General features: G+C 42.8%; 1 protein-coding gene across 1 annotated transcript in view; it reads right to left on the reverse strand.

Annotated features, from left to right (window-relative positions):
• Positions 1-16,024: 16,024 nt before the first annotated feature.
• The window catches only part of LOC147663446 (nucleolar protein 4-like), a gene marked incomplete at its 5' end in the record, with an annotated part of 46,474 nt that continues 38,526 nt past the window's right edge, over positions 16,025-23,972 (reverse strand). The window contains 2 exons of the mRNA XM_086950446.1: positions 16,025-16,282; positions 19,085-19,197. Of these exons, the coding sequence (XP_086806572.1) occupies positions 16,025-16,282; positions 19,085-19,197 (371 nt within the window). The remainder of the gene's footprint in view (positions 16,283-19,084; positions 19,198-23,972) is intronic.

A 23,972-nucleotide genomic window follows, 5' to 3' on the forward strand; every position in this document is an offset into this window, starting at 1 on the left:
ATATATATATATATATATATATATATATATATATATATATATATATATATATCAAAGTCATCACAGGTTAGCCCATTTGAAGCAGATCCACACAGAGTTAAATAGGCACATTTCTTTATTTTGCATCCATTTCACAGCTCGCATCCCAAACTGCCCTGAGAACCACCTTCTTTCATATGAGCCTGACGCGTTTCAGGAATTGTCCTTTCATCAGAGGCAAGGTTCGAAGGTACTAAGAAACAGTCTCTGGTCGTACACCTCTTCAAATACAAATCACCTGCCAAGTGGGCGTGGCCAATCTTGCACTGCATTCTGTGCCTTGTAGTGTACTAACCCTCTTCCCACAGTGGGGCTGCTTCTTGGACCTCGCAATAACCACAATTGTCCCAGTGGGGTGAAGGGCAGCGCTTGGAGCCTTTCGGGAGCGCTTTGTAGCTGCAAATTCGTGCCACAGACAGCCCCACCTGCAATGGCGCTGGTCTTTACTCCGTTCCGTAGCGAACTCCTAGAGTGAAGCCCGCCTTGGACCCTGGTCACAGGTGGGGTCCGCCTCTCGACCGAGCAGCAGACGAAAATATCAAAGTCATCACAGGTTAGCCTATTTGAAGCAGATAGATATATATATGATGGTGGACTGGTGCTGGGCTAAAAACTAAATAAAAAGAATAATTTGCACCATCTTGGGTCTCGCCGGTTCCTGTTTGTTGGTGTGGCTGAATGCGCTGTGCTACCTACGTTAGGAACTGGACATACCTCATATATATATATATATATATATATATATATATATATATATATATATATATATATATATATATATATATATATATATATATATATATATATATATATATATATATATATATATATATATATATATATATATATATATATATATATATATTTTATTTTTTTACTTTCCCTACCAAGGTCTGACTGCTGGTTGGCCCGGCATTGAAATAGGGGCTCTGCAGCCCTAATTCACACCACCTTAATTCCTGCAGTGCTGCTTGAATGAGGCGAGGCAACACTGCAAGAGAGTCTAAACAAGTTAACTTCTGTCCTGAGAGGGACGGTTGAAATGTGAACCGGCACAACACTGAATAATGTGGAGTGAGGTTCTGTAAATTCTGTCTTGTCCTGTGAGGTTATGGTTCCGTCATGATTTTGGTGATGTTGTACCGTATTTAGTAAGTACGGCTAATATGGAGTGAATTCGTCACGTTAACTAGCGAGTTTGTTACGTATTCAGAGACTTTGTCACGAATATGGGTTCCATTTTGTCCGGGCCTCCATTTTGTGTTGCCATCACGCAGGCCGATGAATGTGGTTGAACGAATAAAGCGAATTGGCCTTCTCATATTGGTATACATTAACTAGGTTCTTCTTGACTCTAAGGTGAACTGTAAGAAACTGACCCCTTCCCCTGAAACTGACCTCGCTAAGCCAATTTCCTTGGTTGGTCGTTGCCTGAGATTGCCAATCAATGTTCAGGACATCGTTAACTTTTAGGTTCTTTACACATGCCTTATCTTGCTCGTTATCTGTCTCCATTTTGTGTTGCCATCACGCAGGCGGATGAATGTGGTCGAACGAATAAAGCGACCTGGCCTTCTCATATTGGTATACATTAACTAGGTTCTTCTTGACTCTAACGTGAGCTGTAAGAAACTGACCCCTTCACCTGAAACTGACCTCGCAAAGCCAATTTCCTTGGTTGATCGTTGTCTGAGATTGCCAATCAATGTTCAGGACATCGTTAACTTTTAGGTTCTTTACACATGCCTTATCCTGCTCGTTATCTGTCATTGTTTCGTTTCTATGTTCCTTCATTACATGCATTGTGCTTTCAATTATGGATTTGTCTGACTTGTGGAGATTGAATTTGGGACATTCCTAATAATTAACTTTTGGGTTGGGACAATGTAAATTGAGGTTTTTGCTATGTGATGCTGCATGGGAAAATGTATCTTATTGGCTAGAATTTTGCGCAGTGGGTGTGCATTTGTAATGTGAATATTGGGCATAAAAAGGGATGTTTCGCCTTACAAAATTGAACAGTTTCCTGAGTTGTACACAGTGTTGTATTTCTAGGACTTCTGTTACTAGCTGCAGCTAATAAATGTGGTCTTTGACGCCACCCAGAAGTATTCCGTGTCTCTGTATACCAAGACAGGTGAATCCGAAGACTTTGGGCGTGCCCCTGGCGCCGCTGAGTTTAAAACCCGGTTCTTCAACTGGCGCCCCACGTGGGGAGACTTCAGAGGTACCGGTCCAAGCCCGAAGATTGTGAGGAGCTTCGTGAGGAAATTCTGGAGGAGGGCCCCCACTTCATCGACCCCTGCATGTCGACTGTGGACTGAAGGTTTTTACTGCGAGGCTTCCCCCTTTCCGACGGCTACGAAGGACTGCTGCCCTGACTGTCGCCCTGTCTTGGACCCTCTTGTGACGATTTGTAAGGCGAGACGTTAGACGGTCTTCTGGTGGCCTGACAGACATTTTGGTTAAGTACAAGTGGGTCGCTCCCACGACTTTGTTTGGTTTCTTGGGTTTCTTTGATTTGGTTATTGCAATTACCAAAGCCGAGGGGCTCGTATATTTGCGAGTATATCGTTTTTGATAACCCCTTGAAGTTTGAAGCTAGATTAGTGAGCTATAAGATGCCTGGTCTTAGCAAATTTAGGAAATTGACAAATGTTATCCGGCTTTGCCACCTCTTCTTCCGAATGCGACAAATGACCCTGAAAAGGATCCTTTGATGTCGCATTTGTTGAGATTACCACCCCCTTATGTGCAGAGTGCTACGCCACCTCCGCGACCCTCAGTTGTACAATCCCCTGGTGTTGTCCAGCCACCTGTTCCTCCACAGGTGGTTCTTCCTCCATTGGCGCAGCCTCCTTTAGGGCCGCCAACTTTGCTAACAGTTCTGCCTCAAACTCCTTTGCCTTCCTCTCCTTTACCTTCGACTTCCTTTGCTACTGACGCTACGTCTCTGTCACCTCAAAACACTTTGTCTCCTGTCCTCATGTCAACTTCTTCTCCTTCTGCTCGAAAATTAATGACTGAGACTGTTGCCAGTCTTTTGTCTCCACTCTTTGGGTCACTAAATATGACCCCGGTTTCGGAACGTAAGCAGAGTCGTAGTCAGATTCCTGGTCCCGAAGAGCGGGTAGTGTTGGATCTTTTGGCCCGTAGATGGGTTTTAAATGTTTCTAGGTATAATTTACAAGCGGTTATGGATGTTTTCTTATAGTGGGATCCGCCTAAGCAAAGGTATGTTTTTGATGTAATGTGTACTTTTCTTCGTGAAGAATGGGAAAATAATGAGTTGGGTCCAATTGCGCAGGAAGTGCTTGATGTTCAGTCTGAATTTGCTAAAGGGACGATAGTGGGTCCCGATGTTGAGGAAGCGGTAGAGACGCTTATTGCATTTAGGTGTAGACTTCCTTCTCAGTCATTGTTCGAACCTGACCCTTCTGTTAGGAGAAAAGTGAAGCAGTATCCGATGAGAGAAGTTCCCCCTGTATGGAGAGAGGAAGTTGTTGCTAATGTTAATCAGGGTATTCAGGGTGTACCGGCTCATTTTCAGCGAGTATGGGTACATGTCCCTTGGAAGAGAGCAGAGGTCCTGGCTCTTAAGCACACTTTGCCTGACCCCCGTAAAAATCCTGCTGGTTACTACAAGGAGTTGTCTCAGACAGTTTATGCGTGCGTTATGAATTTAGCTGATGTGGATATGTTGTTGGGTAATGTAGTTCCTCAACCTTTGTGGGCGAAGATCCGTCACGAGGATCATGCGGCAGAGTTAGGAGATACGTGGGTTAATATTGCTGCTGCAGATGGTCGACAGGTAGGAGGTGCCAAACCTGAACCCTTAGTTGCAGAATTACCTGGTAGGATTATTAATTTAATGAAAACAATGATGCCTCCTCTGCGAGTGAATTGGGACAAGTTAGCAGCATGTAAACAAAAGAAAGACGAGAGTGTGTCTGATTTCTTCAATAGGTTTGAGGAAACATTTATTGATCACAGTGGTCAGGACATGAGTACAGAAGGTGGTCAAAGGTTGTTCGTAGATAAGTTTGTTTTTAATTTGCTCCCTGAGCTTTCTAATAAGCTGAAGGACTCTGAGAGTTCATGGGCTGTTTCTTCCTCGGCCCAGATATTGGCTACTGCACAATACTACAAGAATAGAGATAAAGATGACAAGGATAAAGTAGAGAAGAAGACTAAAGAATTGAAGACAAAGGTTCTTTTACAGCAGGCGTATCTGCCTCGCCCTAATCAGCGTCAGCAACCTTCCCAGTTTCAGCAGCCCCCACAGTTTCAGAGATTGTTGCAGAAGCCTGAGTCTTTTCCTCCGCCACTTCTGCTAGGCCCTAATCAGTGTGCTTATTGTAGGGAAGAAGGGGATTTCAAGAATAGTTGTCCGATTTTGCTACAATGTACGAATGGTATGTCTGGTCTGAGAGGTCGTGGTGGTTTTCAACAAGCACCTAGGGGTAGAGGACGTGGTACGTTTCCTCAGAATGAACGTTCCTTTCCCCCTCAGAATTCTATTAATTATTTTGATCAACAGAATGTTCCGATTGTTCAGTCTGCTCAGTACTACACGGATTACTATTATGTTCAAAGCGAGAGTGCAGGTTTTAATGATAGCTAGGACAGCCATGGACAAAGAGAGGGAGTAGTGTCAGTTCTAGTAGACCAGCGTGGACCTTATGTTGAAGTAAGTACATCAGGTGTGGCAGAGCCTTTTCTTTTGGATACTGGTGCGGCTAAGAGTTCTATCATGCACTCTAAACTCCCTGGCGCACCTTTGTCTGGCTTGATGAATGTCTCAGTAGGATTTTCTGGTGCCCCAGTTCGTAATCCGGTCTCTTGTCCTTTGCCTCTTTCTATTGGGCCTTGTGAATTGGAAGCACCCCTTATCCTAACGACAGGTTGTGGTGAGAATCTGTTGGGTTTGGATTTGTTGAAAAGATTGCATGCAACATTACATTGTTCTCCTTCGGGAGTACATCTTACGTTGGGTAAGAGAGTGATCTCTCCGATGTACTTGTCTAAAGATCGGCTTCCACTGGAATTGCGTTCGCTCCCTGATACTCTCTGGGCTACAGGTCCCAATGATGTTGGCCTCTTGCAGATTCCACCCTATGTTGTTACTTTCAAGTTGAATGCTAAGCTACCTCGCATTCCCCAATACAAGATCTCTAGTGATGGTGAAAGAGCTCTTTTAGCGATTATCTATGATTTGGTTGAGAAAGGTGTGATTGAAGAAACGAGAGGTAATGTGTGTAATAGTCCTGTTCTGCCTGTCCTTAAGCGTACTGATTCTTCCCAGCCACCTGTGTATCGGTTTGTGATCGACCTTCGAGAGGTCAATAAAATTGTTGTGCCACAGTTTCCTGTTCTTCCGGACATTACTGCGTTATTGACTATGATCCCTGATTCAGCTGCTTGTTTTTCTGTTATCAATCTGAAGAATGCTTTTTTTAGTATTCCAATTGCCGAAGAAAGTAGGGATATTTTTGGCTTCTCTTTAGGAGGCTGAAGTTTCCGGTTTAAGCGCGCTCCTCAAGGTTATTGTGAGAGTCCCTCCATCTATAGTCAGGCTTTGAAAACTCAGCTTGATACTTTTGTCTTGCCATCTGGCGCAACTCTTGTCCAGTACGTGGATGATCTGTTGGTTGCTGCTGATGATGAAGAGATTTGTAAAGAAGTTACTCTTTCTTTGTTGCGACATTTGTCTGACCTTCATCATAAAGTATCACCTTCGAAGTTGCAGTATTGCCACCAAGAAGTGACCTACTTAGGTCATCTCTTGTCGAAGGAGGGAAGACGATTGACCCCAGAGCGTATTCAAGTGATTGCTCAAATGACTGTGCCATCCACACAGAGAGAGGTGCGTGCCTTTTTGGGTATCACCTCGTTTGTAGACAGTGGATTCCAAATTTTTCTTTGCTAGCGAAACCTTTGTTGGCACTTACTCTTAAGGACACACCAAACCCTCTTCCTTGGTCTGACGAATGTCAGAACAGTTTTTCTGAGTTGCGTGATGCATTGTGTTCTGCTCCGGTGTTGGGTACTCCCGACTACAGTAAGCCTTTTACACTCTACGTACACGAGAGAGAAGGTTGTGCGTTGTCAGTGTTGACACAACAATTTGGAGACAAGCAGCGCCCATGTGCGTATTTTTAAGCTACTTTAGATCCGGTAGCTAGGGCATTGCCTAGTTGTTTGAGAGCTACAGCGGCAGCGGCTGTTTCTATCCGATAGTCTGCTGGTTTGGTATTGGATAATACATTGATTGTGATGGTCCCACATGCAGTGGATACCTTATTGAATAGAACGAGGACTCAGCATCTTACTAGTGCGCGTTTGTCAGGTTATGAGTTGACGCTTTTGGCTAATCATGTGCACATTAAGCAGTGCAACACATTGAATCCAGCTACATTGTTGCCGATTTCTGTAGAGACAGATGCTCAGGAACAGCATGATTGTTTTCTCCGGACAGAGGAGGAAACGAAGGGTAGAGTTGATCTGAAAGATACTCCTCTTTCGAATCCGGATGGTACCTTATGGGTAGATGGTTCATGCTTTAAGCTTCCGAATGGCGATACGACTGCAGCGTATGCGGTTACGACTTTGCACACGATTGTTGAAACTGCACGTATTGCTCAGAATTCAGCTCAGGCAGCAGAGTTGATTGCACTGACGAGAGCGTGTGTGTTGTCGAAAGGAAAGAGAGTGAATGTGTATACTGATAGCCAATATGCATTTGGCGTGGCTTATACCTTAGGACGTTTGTGGAGAGAGAGAGGATTTCTTACTTCCCATGGTACGAAAATTCAGCATGGACAATTAGTGAATGAACTTCTTGAGTCACTTACTTTGCCGACACAAGTTGCCATTGTAAAATGCAGAGCACATAGGAAAGTTACAGATGATGTTGGTCGTGGCAATGTGTTTGCGGATGAAGTAGCGAGAAAAACGGCGAAAGATGTGACGAGCCGTATGTATGTTGCAGGTCCTGCTAGATGGGTTGTGGCAGGAGGAATGTGTGAAGACACAATAGAAAGTGTGAAATCGATTCAGGCAGAAGCTACTGAGAAAGAATTGAGTGTGTGGAGAGAGACTACGGGAATGTTGGATTCGACTGGCTGTTGGGTTGAGTTGTCGGAGCACCAGCGATGGTTGTTGCCTGATGCGTATGTGCTCCCAGTGGTTACGATGGCTCATGGGTTGGCTCATATCAGTTCAAAAGGGATATGTAAGTTGTTGGCTCCGGTATGGCAGAATGCTGGAATTCCTAAATGTGCGGAGAATCTGGTTAAAAACTGCATGGTTTGCTTGATGCATAATCCTGGAAAGGGAACCCCGACTCCAGCGGGTCATTTTGCTCCTCCAACATATCCGTTTGAGATGCTACAGCTAGACTTTATTCACATGGAAAGATGCAATAACCTAAAGTATGTCCTTGTGGTTGTTTGTGCCTTTTCCAGATGGATAGAGGCGTACCCCCTAAAGGATAATAGTGCTTTACCTACAGCCAAGGTTATGCTCAAAGAATATTGCCCTAGGTACGGATTGCCAAAGATGGTATGGAGTGACAACGGAAGTGAATTCGTGGGTCAGATTATGAAGAAAGTGTGTGCAGGTTTGGGAATCAAACAGAAATGTAATGCTACGAATCACCCTCAGTCAGCTGGTTTGGTCGAGTGCTATAATGGCACTCTTAAACTTAACTTGGCTAAAATACAAGCAAGCACTGGCCTTACATGGCCAGATGCTTTACCGTTGGCAGTTTTGTCCACAAGGACAACAGTACATTCTCGTGTGGGACTTAGCCCATACGAGATTGTTTTTGTATGCCCGGCAAATGTTTGGGGTGTGCCGAGGCCGAATGAATATAGCGACATCGAGTATCCTATGTTGGTTGATTACTTACATGACTTGACTACTAAATTGCGTGTTTTTCACCAACAGGTGCATGATACTTTACCTTCAGCCTCTGTGGATGCAGGTCACTCGATTCAACCTGGCGAGTGGACCCTGGTGAGAAACTTTCAAAGGACAAAGAATCTGGAACCGAGGTGGACAGGTCCATACCAGGTGTTATTGACAACTCGGACTGCTGTCAAGGTTTGCAGCAAGAAAAATTGGGTGCACGCCACCCATTGTAAAAGGGTACCCTTACCCTTACTATACGACCAGTGGGTCAGAAATGGCATTGCCGAATCTGAGACTGAAAGTGTTCCGAGATTTGTGCCTTTTAGTGACGCACATTTGAAATGGACTCAGTCGGAACGTGCGGATGATGAAGTTCTGCAAGAAGCTGTGCCATTGCATTTGAGACTTGACACTACCAAACCAGAGACACTTTTCCAGGATCAGACGGTGCCTGGTAAAGAACGCTATAATCTGAGGTCTAAAAAGGACAAATAAAATTTGAATTTTTTGGAGAATTATACTCTTTCAGACAAGAAACTTTTTTGTTCTATTTTTCTTTTTTGAGCTACCATCTGAGCTCAGCTGCAGGGTCACGGTATAAGTTCTAAAGGGGTGACCCGCGTATTGACAAAAGGCCTGCGGTTCTAGGGACATCTAGGACACCTGAACACACACTTAAGTGAAGAAGGAAAATTGCCGTGAGCAGCACCTTAGAGGATGGAGTTTTTTGTAACAGAGAGTTGTTGAGAAAATGGATTTTAAGATAAGATTCTTTACAATAATACGTAGCAAATGTTTTATCATATTGTGTTCTTTTATGTTTTTAAGTATCACATTAGCTTGTGTGGGTTGGATTGTTTATGCTACACCACTGAAATCTGGACCCACTTCTCAACCTATGCTTTCCTCTACTACTGTTTCTTTTCACCAATTTTACACGTTGCTTGAACATGAACAGACAAGGAGGTCAGAATTTGTTAACAATTCGTTTATACAGCTTTTGCATCAGCATCAGTTGGTAGAAAATACCACTAATTGTTGGGTTTGTGGTCTTATGCCTCATACGACAGATAGAGGTATGCCCTATTTGGTTTTGCCTTTTTCTTTCAATGGGTCTGTATGGGCTTTTCAGACTATGTTCATCTATGCAAATGAGGTATATCCCTTACGTTCCGTGAAAAACAATCCAAGTAATAGTGCCTTGATAAAGGGAATAGTAGATATGATCCGAGATATTTATGCATATAACGCTATCCCTAAGGATGAGGTGCAGGCTTACGTTGGTTGGAACGTGACTGGATATAGTACCAGCTTGACAGAGAAGGAGAGACGAAAAAGGTCTCCCCCGATTTGGATTGTACCACATCGAGGCCATTTTTGTTTGCAAGGTAGTGGTCGGAATCCGAGAGCTCAGCTAGGTAAGAGTGTGTGTGCTCAAACCTATGTCTATTCATCTCAGACTTCTCCTCCGTTCGTGCCAGCTAAAGGCACGTATTTTGTTTGTCACGACAGAGCCTACACATGGTTGCCGCCTGATTTTTCGGGAACTTGTTATGTGGCATTTTTGCTTCCCCCTACATACACTACAACTCCAGACTATCATAGGACAAGATATGGTAGAGGTGTCTTCGATCAGGAAGATACCACAGCACAGGAAGTAGGAGACTTTTTCAAGGGTTTCCTACCGTTTTGGGGTCCTATGGCCAATAGCAGAAATATACGACAACTTACGAGAGTGGTTGAGGCCACTATAAATGAAACTGCAGGTGCCCTTAGTAATGTTACCGCTGAGCTTCAAGCGGATCGTCTTATAATGTTACAACACCGTATGGTTTTAGACATCATACTTACAGATCGAGGAGAGATATGTAAATTGATCCAATCTAGTTGCTGTGTTTTCATACCAGATAATGCCCCTACAGTATACCAAGCCATCTCTAGACTGCATAAGGTTTCTGAGTCTATTCATGTGGACGAAGGAGACTGGTCATTGACTGGATGGTTTTGGGGACTACTGTCCAAATGGGGATGGAAGATTCTGATGTTCTTTGGTATGGTTTTAGCTATCCTTTTCTCTTGCTGTCTTTGTATCCAGTGTGGTCCCGCCATTTGTAGTCTTTGTGCTACCTTGTGTGTGCGGAGACCTGTTTCGAGAGAAGTGGAGAGTAGTAGGATGATGCTCCAGCAACACCTTGATGATCTGAGGAATATTGATATAGACCTAGATTCAGATTAACATGAGTTTGGGTTATTGCCTACGTAATGGCAAAAGGAGGATCTGAGGTTCTGTAAATTCTGTCTTGTCCTGTGAGGTTATGGTTCTGTCATGATTTTGGTGATGTTGTACCGTATTTAGTAAGTACGGCTAATATGGAGTGAATTCGTCACGTTAACTAGCGAGTTCATTACGTATTCAGAGACTTTTTTTTTTGTCCTCATTAGCCACTTAGTCGATCCAGGGGCGCTCCAACCGAAAGACCCAGTCGCCTCTGTACCATCAAGAAACCAGAAAATGGTCTCATAATATCCAGGAAGGCAGGGCTGATGTCTCAGCAAAAAAGAGCCCCACATGAACTATATTCATACGAGCCTATTATTGGCTTATGGTCCAATGACAATATGGCGTGGGGTGCCTCCCATTGGACATGGAAACTTAGGCTTAATCATCGGACCCGGGGAAAAAAAAACAACAACAAAAAAAAACCCTGGGTACGTTAACTGTTCTGTCTCCACTCAATCAAGAAGTTCCAGAATCTCACGGTACGAGGGCTACACATTCTAGCTAAATCTACTTTCGATGTTGCATATAGTGAAGACAACCACTCTGCATGAGTCGGAGAGTTGATATTGACCCAATTTTTGCAGATTTGTCTTCTTGCTAGAAGAATAGCATAGTATAGAAATTCTCTTTCTAATCTCTTAATGTTATTATTTAGCCCAAAGATAATTAAAGACCATGAGAGTGGGATAGAAATTCTGAGAATTGATTCAAGTGATGTCTTGATTTCTTGCCAATAAATGGTGATGTTCGGACATTCCCAAAACATATGTAGGTCTGAGGCTGCTGGGAGGAAGCATTTACTACAGCATTTCCCTGGTTGGAACTTCGAGAGTTTTTTTGGGGAATAATACGCCCGATGTAATGTGAAAAGTTGATTGAGCCTCAACCACGCTGGTTTTATGATTTTATAGAGAAGGGTAAAGGATTCTGCCCATTTGTCTTCTCCCTGGGGTTCTCCCTCTCCTCCCCACAGTTTTAACGGAAGGTTAAACTCGCCCTCCCCATCTTTCATGATGTTCCAGTAGCAAAGCGCAACCTCCTTGCCTCTATCGGGTTTCTCAACTAGGTTGTTTTCTAGAGAGCTATATCCTCCCATTTTGACTTTTTTCTTAGTTTGAGTTTGCAACCAACTAGACAGTTGTATGTGGACAAACCAGGATAGGGGTGAGGTTACCCTGTCTGAGAATGTTTCCCATTCCATAAGGGATACTCCTGCCACTAACCCTCCCCATCGTGTTATTCCTGCTTCCAGTAGGACCGTTATAACCGTCTCAGTGTATTGTGGAGAGAACCCTGGTAAATCCCAAATCGGTGCGTAGTTAGAAAAATATGCTATCCCAACCTTAGATTTAATTTGAGTCCATTCTTTTATGGGACCATATAATACCTTTAGCCTAACTTTTTTGAAAAATCTCTGGTGTCCGAACTTAAATAGGAAACCGTTCAATGGAAGGTCAGAACCCAGTAGCATTGCTTTGAACATATGGTCATTTGCATTGTCTAGCGGGATCTTAAATAGCATCCTGGAGTGGGTCAGATGAAAGGCCCAAGCGTAGTTTTCCAGGTCTGACAAGGCGAGTCTTCCCTTTTCCCTTCTCCTTCTTAGCTTCTTCCGTGCCAGCCTGCTTGACTTATGGCACCAAATATATGAATTGATGTTTTGTTGACATTTTGAGAGTTGCTTGGTATCGAAGATTAGTGGAATGGTGTTAAAGATAAATGTATATTTGGGAAGGATGGTCATTTTTACTAGGCTGGTTCTCCCATAGATGGTAAGAGGGAGAAAGGACCAGGATTTCATCTGTGATTTGGATTTGCGAGAGATTCGATCTAGGTTATTTTGGGCTAAGAGGTTTAAGTCTTTGGTGATTGTTATCCCCAGGTATCTCATTGAGGGTTTCACCGGAAGCTGAAGATTTGTGATATTCCTAGTCCTAATTTCTGTTTTTACGGCATTTATTTCGTAACCTGAGTATTTCCCAAATTCCTCCGCCCTTTTGATGACCTTCGGAAATGCCTGGGCCGGGTCCGTTGTATAGATGAGAATGTCGTCGGCATATAGTCCGACTTTCTTCTCCCATCCAGAAAAAGAAAAATGCGGAATATTGGTATCCTCTCTTATAGACTGAGCAAATGGTTCCACATATATATTAAATAGGAGGGGGGGAAGAGGACACCCCTGTCTTGTCCCTCTACTAATTTCAAAGGGATTTGTGTGTGTACCGTTGATTAACAGACTAGCTCTTGGGTTTTTATATAGTAAGCCTACCGCTCTACAGAATTTAGGGCCAAGTTGAAATTTTTCCATGGTTGCATTTAGATAGGACCAGTTAACCCTATCGAAAGCTTTTGTTGCATCGAGTGTCATGATTGCGAGGGGTAAAGAAAAGGTTGAGGCGATATCGATGGCTCCGACTAGATCGTACGTTAAGTCAACCAGTTGTCGGCCTCTAACAAATCCCTTTTGATCTTGATGGATGATTGTTCCAATCTCGCTTCCTAAACGTGCAGCCAAAATTGACGTAAAGATCTTATAGTCATTGTTGAGAAGCGAGATTGGACGATATGATCCGCAATCTACTGAGTCTTTACCTGCTTTTAATATTAGAGCTATATTTGCTTCTCCCCAGGAGCTAGGTGGTGTCTCACCTCTTATTAGTATGTTATTAAATAGATTTGTTAGGACCGGGGTAAGAGTAGAGTTAAGTACTCGGTATAATTGTCCCGGAAGACCGTCCGGTCCTGCAGCCTTTCCCTGTTTTAGTTGTTTAATAGCATTTTCAACTTCCGCCTCAGTTATCTCTTTATCCAGATTATCACTCTGAAGCCCGTTTAACTTTGGAAGGTCACCTTATCCAGCCATTCAGATCTTTCCTCAATGTTAACATTAATCTCATCTGTGTATATGTTTTGAAAAAAAGCACTGAAGGCTTCACCAATTTCGAGATCAGTCTTCCTATTGTCCGTTTCTCCAGATACCCTCACTTCTTTTATATGATTTCTAGACTGGTCAGCTTTTATTTTCCAGGCTAGCAACTTCCCTGCCGATTCACCGCATTCAAAGTGAGAAAGTTTACTGGCCTGCCATCGTTTATTCAGTCTCTCCTGCAATAATATTTCTAATTTGCCTTTTAGCTCTCTCTTCTTTTCTAGGTTTACTGAGGAGCTTGATCTACCGACTCCAATCGGGTCAGATCTTGCTCTATTGTTAGTAGCTCCTCTCTGTATTTTTTTTTTCTGTAGGAGGCCCTGTTAGTAATACAGCCCCTTATATATGCTTTCCATGTCTCCCATACGCTTACCAGGGAGGGAGAGTCTATGTTCCACTCTAGAAAGGAGGCGGTTTCAGATATGAGGTGTTCTCTTTTCTCTTCCTCTAATAAGATGGTACGGTCAAAAGACCATGAAGCATGAGTGGGTTCCTGATCTAGCATTAACAAGAGGAGGATGGCTGAGTGGTCTGACATATGCTGAGGTAGATATATTAAGTTCTTAATAGAGTCTTTTAAGGAGAAGCTGAACAGGGCGTAATCAATACGCGATTTATGCTTATATTTGTGATTGTGAAAGGAGACACCCAAGGTTTTCCCGGCTCTTTGTCTCCATAAATCATCTAATCCCAGATTAGACATACAGCACCGGAGTGTATCTCTCATTTTGTTATGAACTACGGCCTTGGAACAAGGAGATTTATCTAATTTTGGATCTAACACTAAATTGAAATCTCCCATCCATATTATTGGGTCAATGATGGTGATCAAGTGATTCTGTAGTATATTTAAATAAGAAGGATCATCCTGGTTAGGACCATAGTAGCTCACTAGGGTGAATCGCCTTAAGTCCAACTGAACATTAGCTATCAGCCATCTACCACTCGAATCCGCCTTCCAATCCGCAATCTGAGCCCTTGCTTCCTTTTTAAAGATGATGGCTGATCCACGAATGTTGGCGTTGTGGTCTGTACTTATGAATTTATCGACCCATTTCAATTTTTTTAGTATATCCGTAATCTCCTGTTTATTTAGATGTGTTTCCTGGATCGTTATGATCTGCGCGGGTGAGTCTCTGTGATATTGCATGATTTTATGTCTTCTCCCTCGTATGCGCAGGCCATTTACGTTCCAGGACAGAAACCTAATGTCTCTCATTTATTTTTACCATCCAAATGCCCTGCTGCCCCACTGTAATTTTTTTCCTGCTAGTTGTCTGTCTATTGTTTTCTATTTCAACCAAACATTTTATGTAGCACACCATAGGATCAATGAATTTTAAGAATTTAGAGTTTAGCATATGAGGACTTTTTTGTGCTTTTACCCCCTCCCTCCCCTGGAAACTCCCCCCTACTTACTCTGGCCAGATGTCTTGCCAGGTTATCGTCTCCGACGTGCTCCCATCTGGGGCCCCATCTGTCTCATTGGTCGGTCAATATAATCAATATTGTGTAGGTGGCATATTTATTTATATATATATATATATATATATATATATATATATATATATATATATATATATATATATATATATATATATTTTTTTTTTTTGTTTAAGATTGCCAAGATAACGTATGGTAAAGAATGAGTCATGGAGAGAGTGAATCATGATCAGCTCTTAAATCCAAGAGAAATTGAAGGGAGAAAAGGGGAAGGAGATCAAATAGAGGTGTTTTTTGTTTTTTTAATTTTACTGTTAGGGGCAACTTTAAGCTCTTATGATATTCCTTTTAAGTGACATTTTTGTTGCTATTGCCTTATTACCTTATTATCACCCTGTTAGTACCTCTTCCAATTTACTTTATATTTTGTGTTTTATGTTTTATTATTTTTTTTCCCTCTATTTTTCCCCTTTCTCTTTGTAGGTGCGCTCATTTATTTTTTTCCTTTTTATATATTCATTTTTATTTAGTTATTTTTTCTCCTGATCTCCACCACTCTTTAACCCTTCTCTTTTATATATTTTATTTTATTTTTATTTTAGGTCCTAGCTGACACCAGGTGTCAGGGGGTTTTAGCAAATTCGCTGATAGAGACTAGTAGCTCATCCGCTTCGAGAGGAGTCTTGATGTTGTACATTTTGTTGTTAAACATAACCTTCAGGAAGGCGGGAAATCGCATCTGTACAGTAGCTCCCAAAGCTCTAAGTTTCTCCATCCGTTGTCCTAGCTCCCATTGCCTATCCAATGTAATTTTAGATAGGTCTGATCTGACTTCGAAGGAGAAGTCTGGAGTCTTCAATGACTTGGCTTTGAGTGCTAAGTTCAGTATCTTTTCCTTCATTGCATAAGTTAAGAAATTTACGAGGATCTTTCTGGGTTTGGTTCGGCCAGGGTTGAGACGGAAGGGGTCACGGTGTACCCTCTGTATGTCTGACTCCAGTTCTGATACAGACTCCTCCAAGTTAAAAGCGTCTTTAAGCATAGTCGCAACATATTTCTTGATTTCGCTTCCCTCTTTTCCCTCCGGAATTTTTAAAATCCTCAGATTGTTCCTCCTTGAGTAATTTTCTAGAGATTCAACTCTTTCTTTTACTGCTTCTCCCTCTCTTCGCAGAGTTAGGATCCTTGTTTCTGCATGTTCTAACTTTGCTTTAAGTTCGCCTACAGTATTCTCTAGGCTCCCGGTTCTTACAAAAAGCCCATCAACTTTGGTCTCCAGGTTTTCACACATAGCCCGAATCTCAGACTGGTTTTGCCTTGATTCAGCAAAGCTCTTTTTTGACTCCTCAAACCCGCTTTTGATCTCCTTTCTCATATTGAGAAGTATATGTTGGAGAGTATCTTCGCTGTCTTCTTTATTACGCCCTGAGCATAGATCCAAATCCTTTGTTACGCGAGTGATCTGGTGGGGGCTTCGTAGCTGTGCTCCGCTTTACAGCGTCACCCATCATTGAGATATTTTCCTGTTCCATTACCTCCGCTACTAAAATCTTGGTGCTACTGAGTGTAGGTGGTGAGGCAGAAACTTCAGTTGGGATGGATGTATTTTGTGTGATAGTCAGGCCCTGAGACTCTTGATTAATGTTTAGGACCTGAGGCAGGATCTTAAAGTAGGACTTCAGGGAGGGCGTAATCAGAGCAGCTTTGATCTTTTTAGAGTTACCTTTACTCTGAGTTAACTTACGAGGTGACTCTTTCGGACTGTTACTTGGTCGCACTACTACTAACTTAGTAGTGTGCAATGTCTGGTGCTTCTTTTCCCTCCTCAGGGCTTTGAGGCGCAGTGATTGTGGTGTGTCTGACTCAGTTTCAGTCTCTGACTCTGTTTCTGTTTCCCCTTCAGGACTCCTTTCAAGCACTAGCTCCAGGTCTATATCGCCGACTTTACCTGAGCCTCCTAGATCTATATCTTATCTTTCTTCCTCCCTTTCCCTTTTCCCTTTCCCTTTCGCTTCCCCAGGTTGTCACCGGTGAGCCCCTTCTTCGTTCCTGCTCTCTTTTTTTGGGACTGTGCCTTGCTACTTTCCTGGGTTAGAACTGCGCTGGAGGGGGCTTGCAGTTTTCTCTTAATATTAGTCAGGTCTGGGGTGGGAGCCGGGTGAAGGTCTTTTTCAGCGAGCTGCACAGGGCTTATATCTTGATTTGCTAATGTCGAAAAGCTTCTGTCTGTATCTGTATCTATGCATTTGTGGCTAGGACGGTCGACATTTAAACTTACAGCATTGCCAGTATTATTAGATTTTGAAATTACGACCTCTTTTTCCTCCAACTGCACATTAAGTGAAAGACTTCCCCCCTGGTGACCCCCATTACCGCTCCGTATTGCAGAGGTTGTCCTTCTCGCAAAAAAGCTGTGTGTGGCCGCCCTCAGGCTTCTCTGCAGCTCCACGGCTGCCTCGCTCCAACGGAAGGGCGCGGGGAACGAGACCCGCCCCCAGCACATCGACGGCCCTGACCGCGGTGTCCAGGTGAATCGCGGAGCCGCTGAGCCGCTGAGAAGCGACGCGGCTGGGAAAGAGGATGCAGAAACAAAACTTCAAACACTCGACCGTCAACAGGCACAAATCCCGTCGCCGCTCCGACCTTTCAGACAGCTAGATCCACCACAGGTATGCCGCACATGACCGGGGATGTTTTCTATCAAAGTGGGGGCATCAGAACTGGAAACTCCGTTGGGGCGTGCGCTCTAGCTAGCGGCGCCATGTTTTCCCATGACCATTCTCGTATTCAGAGACTTTGTCTCGAATATGGGTTCCATTTTGTCCGTGCCTCCATTTTGTGTTGCCATCACGCAGGCGGATGAATGTGGTCGAACGAATAAAGCGACCTGGCCTTCTCATATTGGTATACATTAACTAGGTTCTTCTTGACTCTAACGTGAACTGTAAGAAACTGACCCCTTCACCTGAAACTGACCTCGCAAAGCCAATTTCCTTGGTTGATCGTTGTCTGAGATTGCCAATCAATGTTCAGGACATCGTTAACTTTTAGGTTCTTTACACATGCCTTATCTTGCTCGTTATCTGCCATTGTTTCCTTTCTATGTTCCTTCATTACATGCATTGTGCTTTCAATTATGGGTTTGTCCGACTTGTGGAGATTGAATTTGGGACATTCCTAATAATTAACTTGTGGGTTGGGACAATGTAAATTGAGGTTTTTGCTATGTGATGCTGCGTGGGAAAATGAATCTTATTGGCTAGAATTTTGTGCAGTGGGTGTGCATTTGTAATGTGAATATTGGGCATAAAAAGGGATGTTTCGCCTTACAAAATTGAACAGTTTCCTGAGTTGTACACCGTATTGTATTTCTAGGACTTCTGTTACTAGCAGCAGCTAATAAATTTGGTCTTTGACGCCACCCAGAAGTATTCCGTGTCTCTGTATACCAAGACAGGTGAATCCGAAGACTTTGGGCGTGCCCCTGGCGCCGCTGGGTTTAAAACCCGGTTCTTCAGGAGGTTCACCTGACCCTCCCTTAAAAGCAGGGACATTTTTGTGTTATAGTAGAAAGTGATGGGACGCCGCGACTGTCCTGGCAAATCCAGGACCTCTGGTCACACTACTTTGTATATATATGTGAATGTGTGCTTCTGTGCATGTCAGTCTGATGAGTGCATGTGGTGCATACGTCTGTTTGTGAATGCATGGTGCATGATTGTGTGTTGGTCGGTGTGTATGGTGCATATGTGTGTGCCACATGATGTGTATAGTGGTGATGATGACAGCCCATGGCATCTCGCGGTTATTCCCTGTTGATCTGTTGATAGCACAGACATTGCAGATCTATTTATAAAAACCTTGAGAGTACCGCTCCTGAAACCTTCCTGTGAAAAGTTAGGCCCACTCACTTTGGTCACGCTTGGTAAAAATTCGGCCCAGCTATTATCACTCCATCACTTTAGTAGTTCACGGGCTATCACTGCCAGGGTGATCTCTGGAGCAGACACTGTAGTTTTACGAGCTATCATGCTGGATGCAGTGCAGTGCTTTTAGAATCTCATAGAGGTTTGAAAGTACAATAACTATCTGAAGGCTGCTGATGGTGACACTTTTTAAGGGCAAATGCATTTTTACCTTGCACTCAGTACACATGCCATCTCTTACAACCCTCATGCTGGCACGTTTTGAATTAAAAAGCAAATAATTCTGGATGGTTTCCTTTATAACGTGGCAGGATTGCTCTTCCTCAGAGGGAACACACACACTCCGCACTCAAACACAATTGAAACATTGTTTAAAAAAACAAAAAAATAACAGGCTTCATATTTTTTTTTCAGGACTAACATAAATTCAGTGCTTATTTTTCAAGCATTATAAAACACGTGCGCGGAGGCTCTCCAGTTGTCGCGCGCCGAAAACTCCAACCCGTGGCATACATTCCAATGATGACATAACTTGGAGGGCACTTGTCTTACCTCGTCCTGCTGTGCATTCAGTAGCTGCAGCTTCATGTGCTTCATGTAGGCCATGGTAATTGGCATGTTGTAATCAATCATGCTGGTCACCAACGCGGGGGGCTTCCCGTTGTCTGCAAAGAGACCAGAGCATGGTGAATGAATATTCAATGAGGGGAAGTCCATCTACACTCGAAGACGATTACTTTCAGATAAAAGTTCCTTTCAGTTTGCTATTTTCAGAAAACGTGCAAGGTCTCCTAAGAAGGTTGTTATATATGAAACACATCCCAGTCAGAAAAAAAATCAAATGATTAAAGACACCAACGCAGCGCGGGGACATGCCTGAGGAAAATGTGACCCTCTCTCTTACAGGGTATTAAAAGGTGGCGGTCATAACTGGTGTGCTATTGGCCCCTCACACTCCTGGACCCCGGGGCTATTGTACAAGCGTCAATAATGATAATCAAGCTGCGCCACAAGTGCCAGAAGTCTCACAAGCCTTTCCCGCCCTCTGCTCGCGCCCAATGACGCACATGTAAACGAATTCAATGCAGCGCATGCGCACTTTCAACCCCTACCCAGCCGGCAGCAGCACTGGACACCTTGACAGGCAGTGACCAGCAATGAACGCTAATGAGCTGGCGCCCCCCGCCACCCCGCTGGGAGGGGGGGTCAGTGCTGACGTTTTCTGCAAGCCAAAGATGACAGTGAAAATTATCCTGCCGTCACCACAATGGAGTCAACAGAAACAGATGAGTAATGCTCCAACTCCAAATATGCTTATTTTATTTTTGAGTTGAAAAGATATCACTGCCACCAGTATGAGGAACCCATTAATAACAGAGGCAAGGAACATGTCCAAACCGCCCAGAAGCCTACTTACTACATGTTTGGGATCCCAATATGACCTTATTGTAGGGAAGTAACAAAGACTAGTCATATACATCCCCTGTATCATACAAGCCCTCTGCACTTTTCCTTGACTCTGCTGCCGTTTAGATCTAATAAAGAATTTGCCATATAAGTGGGGGAGGATTTGAGCGATGTAATGGTATACACCTTCTGGTCCTTATTTATTCTTAATGAGGTGAATGAGAAAGAAGCTACGTAGAGCAATGAAATTAACAGTAGATAGCTAAAAAACGTAATTGTCCGGGCACATTTCAACATAGCGCTATTTGCATACTACTGCTGTGTAGCTGTTTCCTTCGCCTATTACTTGGCATCTCCTAAGTCTTCTTTCTTTGCAATGGGACTCTCAGTGCTTGGCGATTATAGAGAAAGGAAGGGCGTTTTTTTCTGGCATCAGGACTCTAGACCCCATCTTGCTAAGTAACACCGCCCCCCCTCCTCAGTGCACTATGTGATCTTGATGTTGCAAGTCACAGAGGAGCTCTGTGGCTATGTAGAGGCACAGGTTCCTCTTTGTGAGTACATTTATTAAGTCCAAGAACTCCTCAGTGACTCTCAGTGTCTTTGTTACATGTGTTTGGGGCTACTTTATTCATTCCAATACATAGTGTTCTGTATGTGTGGTGTCATGCCTCATCTGTCACTCTCAAGCCTCTGTCGTAATGTTAGTAGCGCTAAATGTCTAGTGACATCTTATAGATTTTTAGTTCTATGGTGCTAGTTCCAGTTGTGCTCACCATCAAGACCTCACATATTTAGCTATACATATATATATATATATATATATATATATATATATATATATATATATATATATATATATATATATATATATATATCTGTCGCTCTCTCTGTATATATATATATATATATATATATATATATATCTGTCTCTCTCTGTCTCTCTCTCTGTATATCTGTATATCTGTATATATATTACCTACTGGCGATAGCCAGTAGGTATATATAGTTAGGATTTTTTCTCTATGGAACTTTTTAAAATTCTATGCCTAATAACTTTGGCGTTTGTGGACGGAATTGGCTGAAATTTTCAGGAAAATGGCACATTTTGTTTCTGAGCAGCTCCTGTAAATTTGGGGGGGTTCGTCAAGGGGGGGCCGAGAAAAAAGGGGGGGTCCCAAAACACGTTTTTCCCATGTTAATTTCCTTAGGGCGGTTGGCCTCACTTTTAGCCCGAACGGCTGAATGGATTTCCACGAAACTTGGCAAAATTGTAGGGACTGTAGCCCGATGTGCCTTTGCTAGGTCTCAATATATGTGCTTCAGTGAATTTTGAGAAATTAACGTTTAAAACAAGATATATATCTGTAACAGCGCTCCGGGCAGCGCTCCGGTTCGCGAACTTTTCGCGTATCGGAACTTTGCGAAGCGAAGCTGATTGGCTCTCCGGTGTCTGTCAACATTCTAAACAGTCCGGAGCGGCCGCCATCTTGTCTCTCGGTAGGATCGAGAGACAAGAGGAGGCCAAAACAAAGGGGGAAATGAAGGAAAGGGGGCAAGGTAGACCCCTTCTGACCCCCTAGGATTGATGAGGGGGATATTATAGAGCCACGCCGGGCCCAAAAAAAAAAAAGAAAAAAAATCTGTTTTTTTCGCCGTAGAGACGCGTCTTGGTACGCGAATCGGGCAGCTAACCGGGCAGCTAACCGGGAAGCTAACCGGCAGTGTAACGGGAGTCTGAGGAGTAGCTGATTGGCTGTCAACATTGTAAACAGTCCGGAGCGGCCGCCATCTTGTCTCTCAGTAGGATCGAGAGACAAGAGGAGGCCAAAACAAAGGGGGAAATGAAGGAAAGAGGGCAAGGTACACCCCTTCTGACCCCCTAGGATTGATGAGGAGGATATTATAAAGCCACGCGGGGCCCAAAAAAAAAAAAAAAAATCCGATTTTTTCGCTGTAGAGACGCGTCTCGGTACGCGAACCGGGCAGCTAACCGGGAAGCTAACCGGCAGTGTAACGGGAGTCTGAGGAGAAGCTGATTGGCTGTTATCATTGTAAACAGTCTGGAGCGGCCGCCATCTTGTCTCTCTGTGGGATCGAGAGACAAGAGGTGGGAAAAAAAAAGGTGTAAATGAATGAAAGGGGTAAGGCAGACCCCTCCTGAACCCCTAGGATTGATGAGGGGGCTATTAAAGTTCCCTGGGGGGGTGAAAAAAAAAATTGCGATTTTTCGCGGTAAAGGTGCTTCCTGGTACGTTAACCGGGCAGCTAACCGGCAGCGTAACGGGAGTCCGACATATTGTGTTTTTTGAACGTTTGTGATATGTGCACGTGTGGATTTTGTCTAATTATGGTTAAAAAAATATATATATCTTTAAGCGTGTTCTTGCGCGCTTACGTTTTGGGTTTGGTTTGCGCTGCAGAGACGATACGTCACGGTTATGCGATGCATCATGAGGCGTCTCACGGGCTACGTGATACGTCACTTAATAAAGAATATATTTTACAGCTATAGATATTAGCTTTTAAAAAACCAATGAAATTCACAGAAAAAACCATAGGTTATAGACCATATATAGTTAGGAATTTGCATTTACAAAACCTTGAAAATTCACTGAAAAAACCATAGGTTATAGACCATATATAGTTAGGGATTAGCATTTAAAAAACCTTATTTTATTTGCACAAAACCATTGAAATTCCATATATAGTTAGTTGCACTAACTATATATCGCGGACCCGCAATCCACTGCTAATGATGTCACATATTACATCATTCATGACATGGTCAGTGACATCACTGATGACATCACTGATGACATCTCAAATGACATCACTGATGACATCACTGATGACATCTCAAATGACATCACTGATGACATCACTGACATCTCATTTGACATTACTGATTACATCACTGATGATATCATTTATGTGATAATACATCTTCAGACTCTAATATAACCTTAGATACACTCAGTGTAAACAGGCACTCACAGACTGTCACACATCCATGGAGTTACTCACACACCTAGTCAGTCATGCAAAGAATCAATCACACCTCCATTTTCTCAACTATACAGTTATACACACCTTACTTATTCAAACATATACTAACACATATTTACTCTCTTCTACAATCCTTGATACAAGTTCACAATGATTCATACAGCCACTCTCAAATTCACTGGCTCTTATGTTCAGTTATTTATATATGTCAACTCTCACATGGAGTGTGTTTTACATATGTACTTACTTTGACATGTAGAACTGAGATATCCATTCACTCACCAATATACTCATGCACACAGTCAACTGTCCATACAGCTGTTTCTACATGCACTTTTGAACCCATACACCTAGGGAATCAACTGCTCACACATCTATGCACAGAGTTATACACCTCCCAGCCACCCACACACATACTCAGTCTCCCATACAAATACTTGGGCAACCATTCAATAACCCATATAGTTACTGATATAGCTACTGATTTAAACATGCAGCAGTTTACAGAAGAACATAAATAATGATTGCCAAATTAAGACACTTTAATCACTAACCCATGCACTCAGTGAGACACATTTAATCATTCTCTCATACAGTCAGTCATGCACCTACTAAATCCTTCATCCAGACACTTATACATCCACTCATTCTTCAATATGTAAGACATATTTTAACTTTACAGAAACATACAGTCACTGGGTGTTGTCATCAGTGATGTCATCAGTGATGTCATTTGAGATGTCATCAGTGATGTCATCAGTGATGTCACTGACCATGTCATGAATGATGTAATATGTGACATCATTAGCAGTGGATTGCGGGTCCGCGATATATAGTTAGTGCAACTAACTATATATGGAATTTCAATGGTTTTGTGCAAATAAAATAAGGTTTTTTAAATGCTAATCCCTAACTATATATGGTCTATAACCTATGGTTTTTTCAGTGAATATATATATATATATATATATATATATATATATATATATATATATATATATATATATATATGGGGCCCGATTCA

Source organism: Lissotriton vulgaris, unplaced genomic scaffold, assembly GCF_964263255.1.
Source record: "Lissotriton vulgaris unplaced genomic scaffold, aLisVul1.2 SCAFFOLD_7758, whole genome shotgun sequence".
Taxonomy (NCBI): domain Eukaryota; kingdom Metazoa; phylum Chordata; class Amphibia; order Caudata; family Salamandridae; genus Lissotriton; species Lissotriton vulgaris.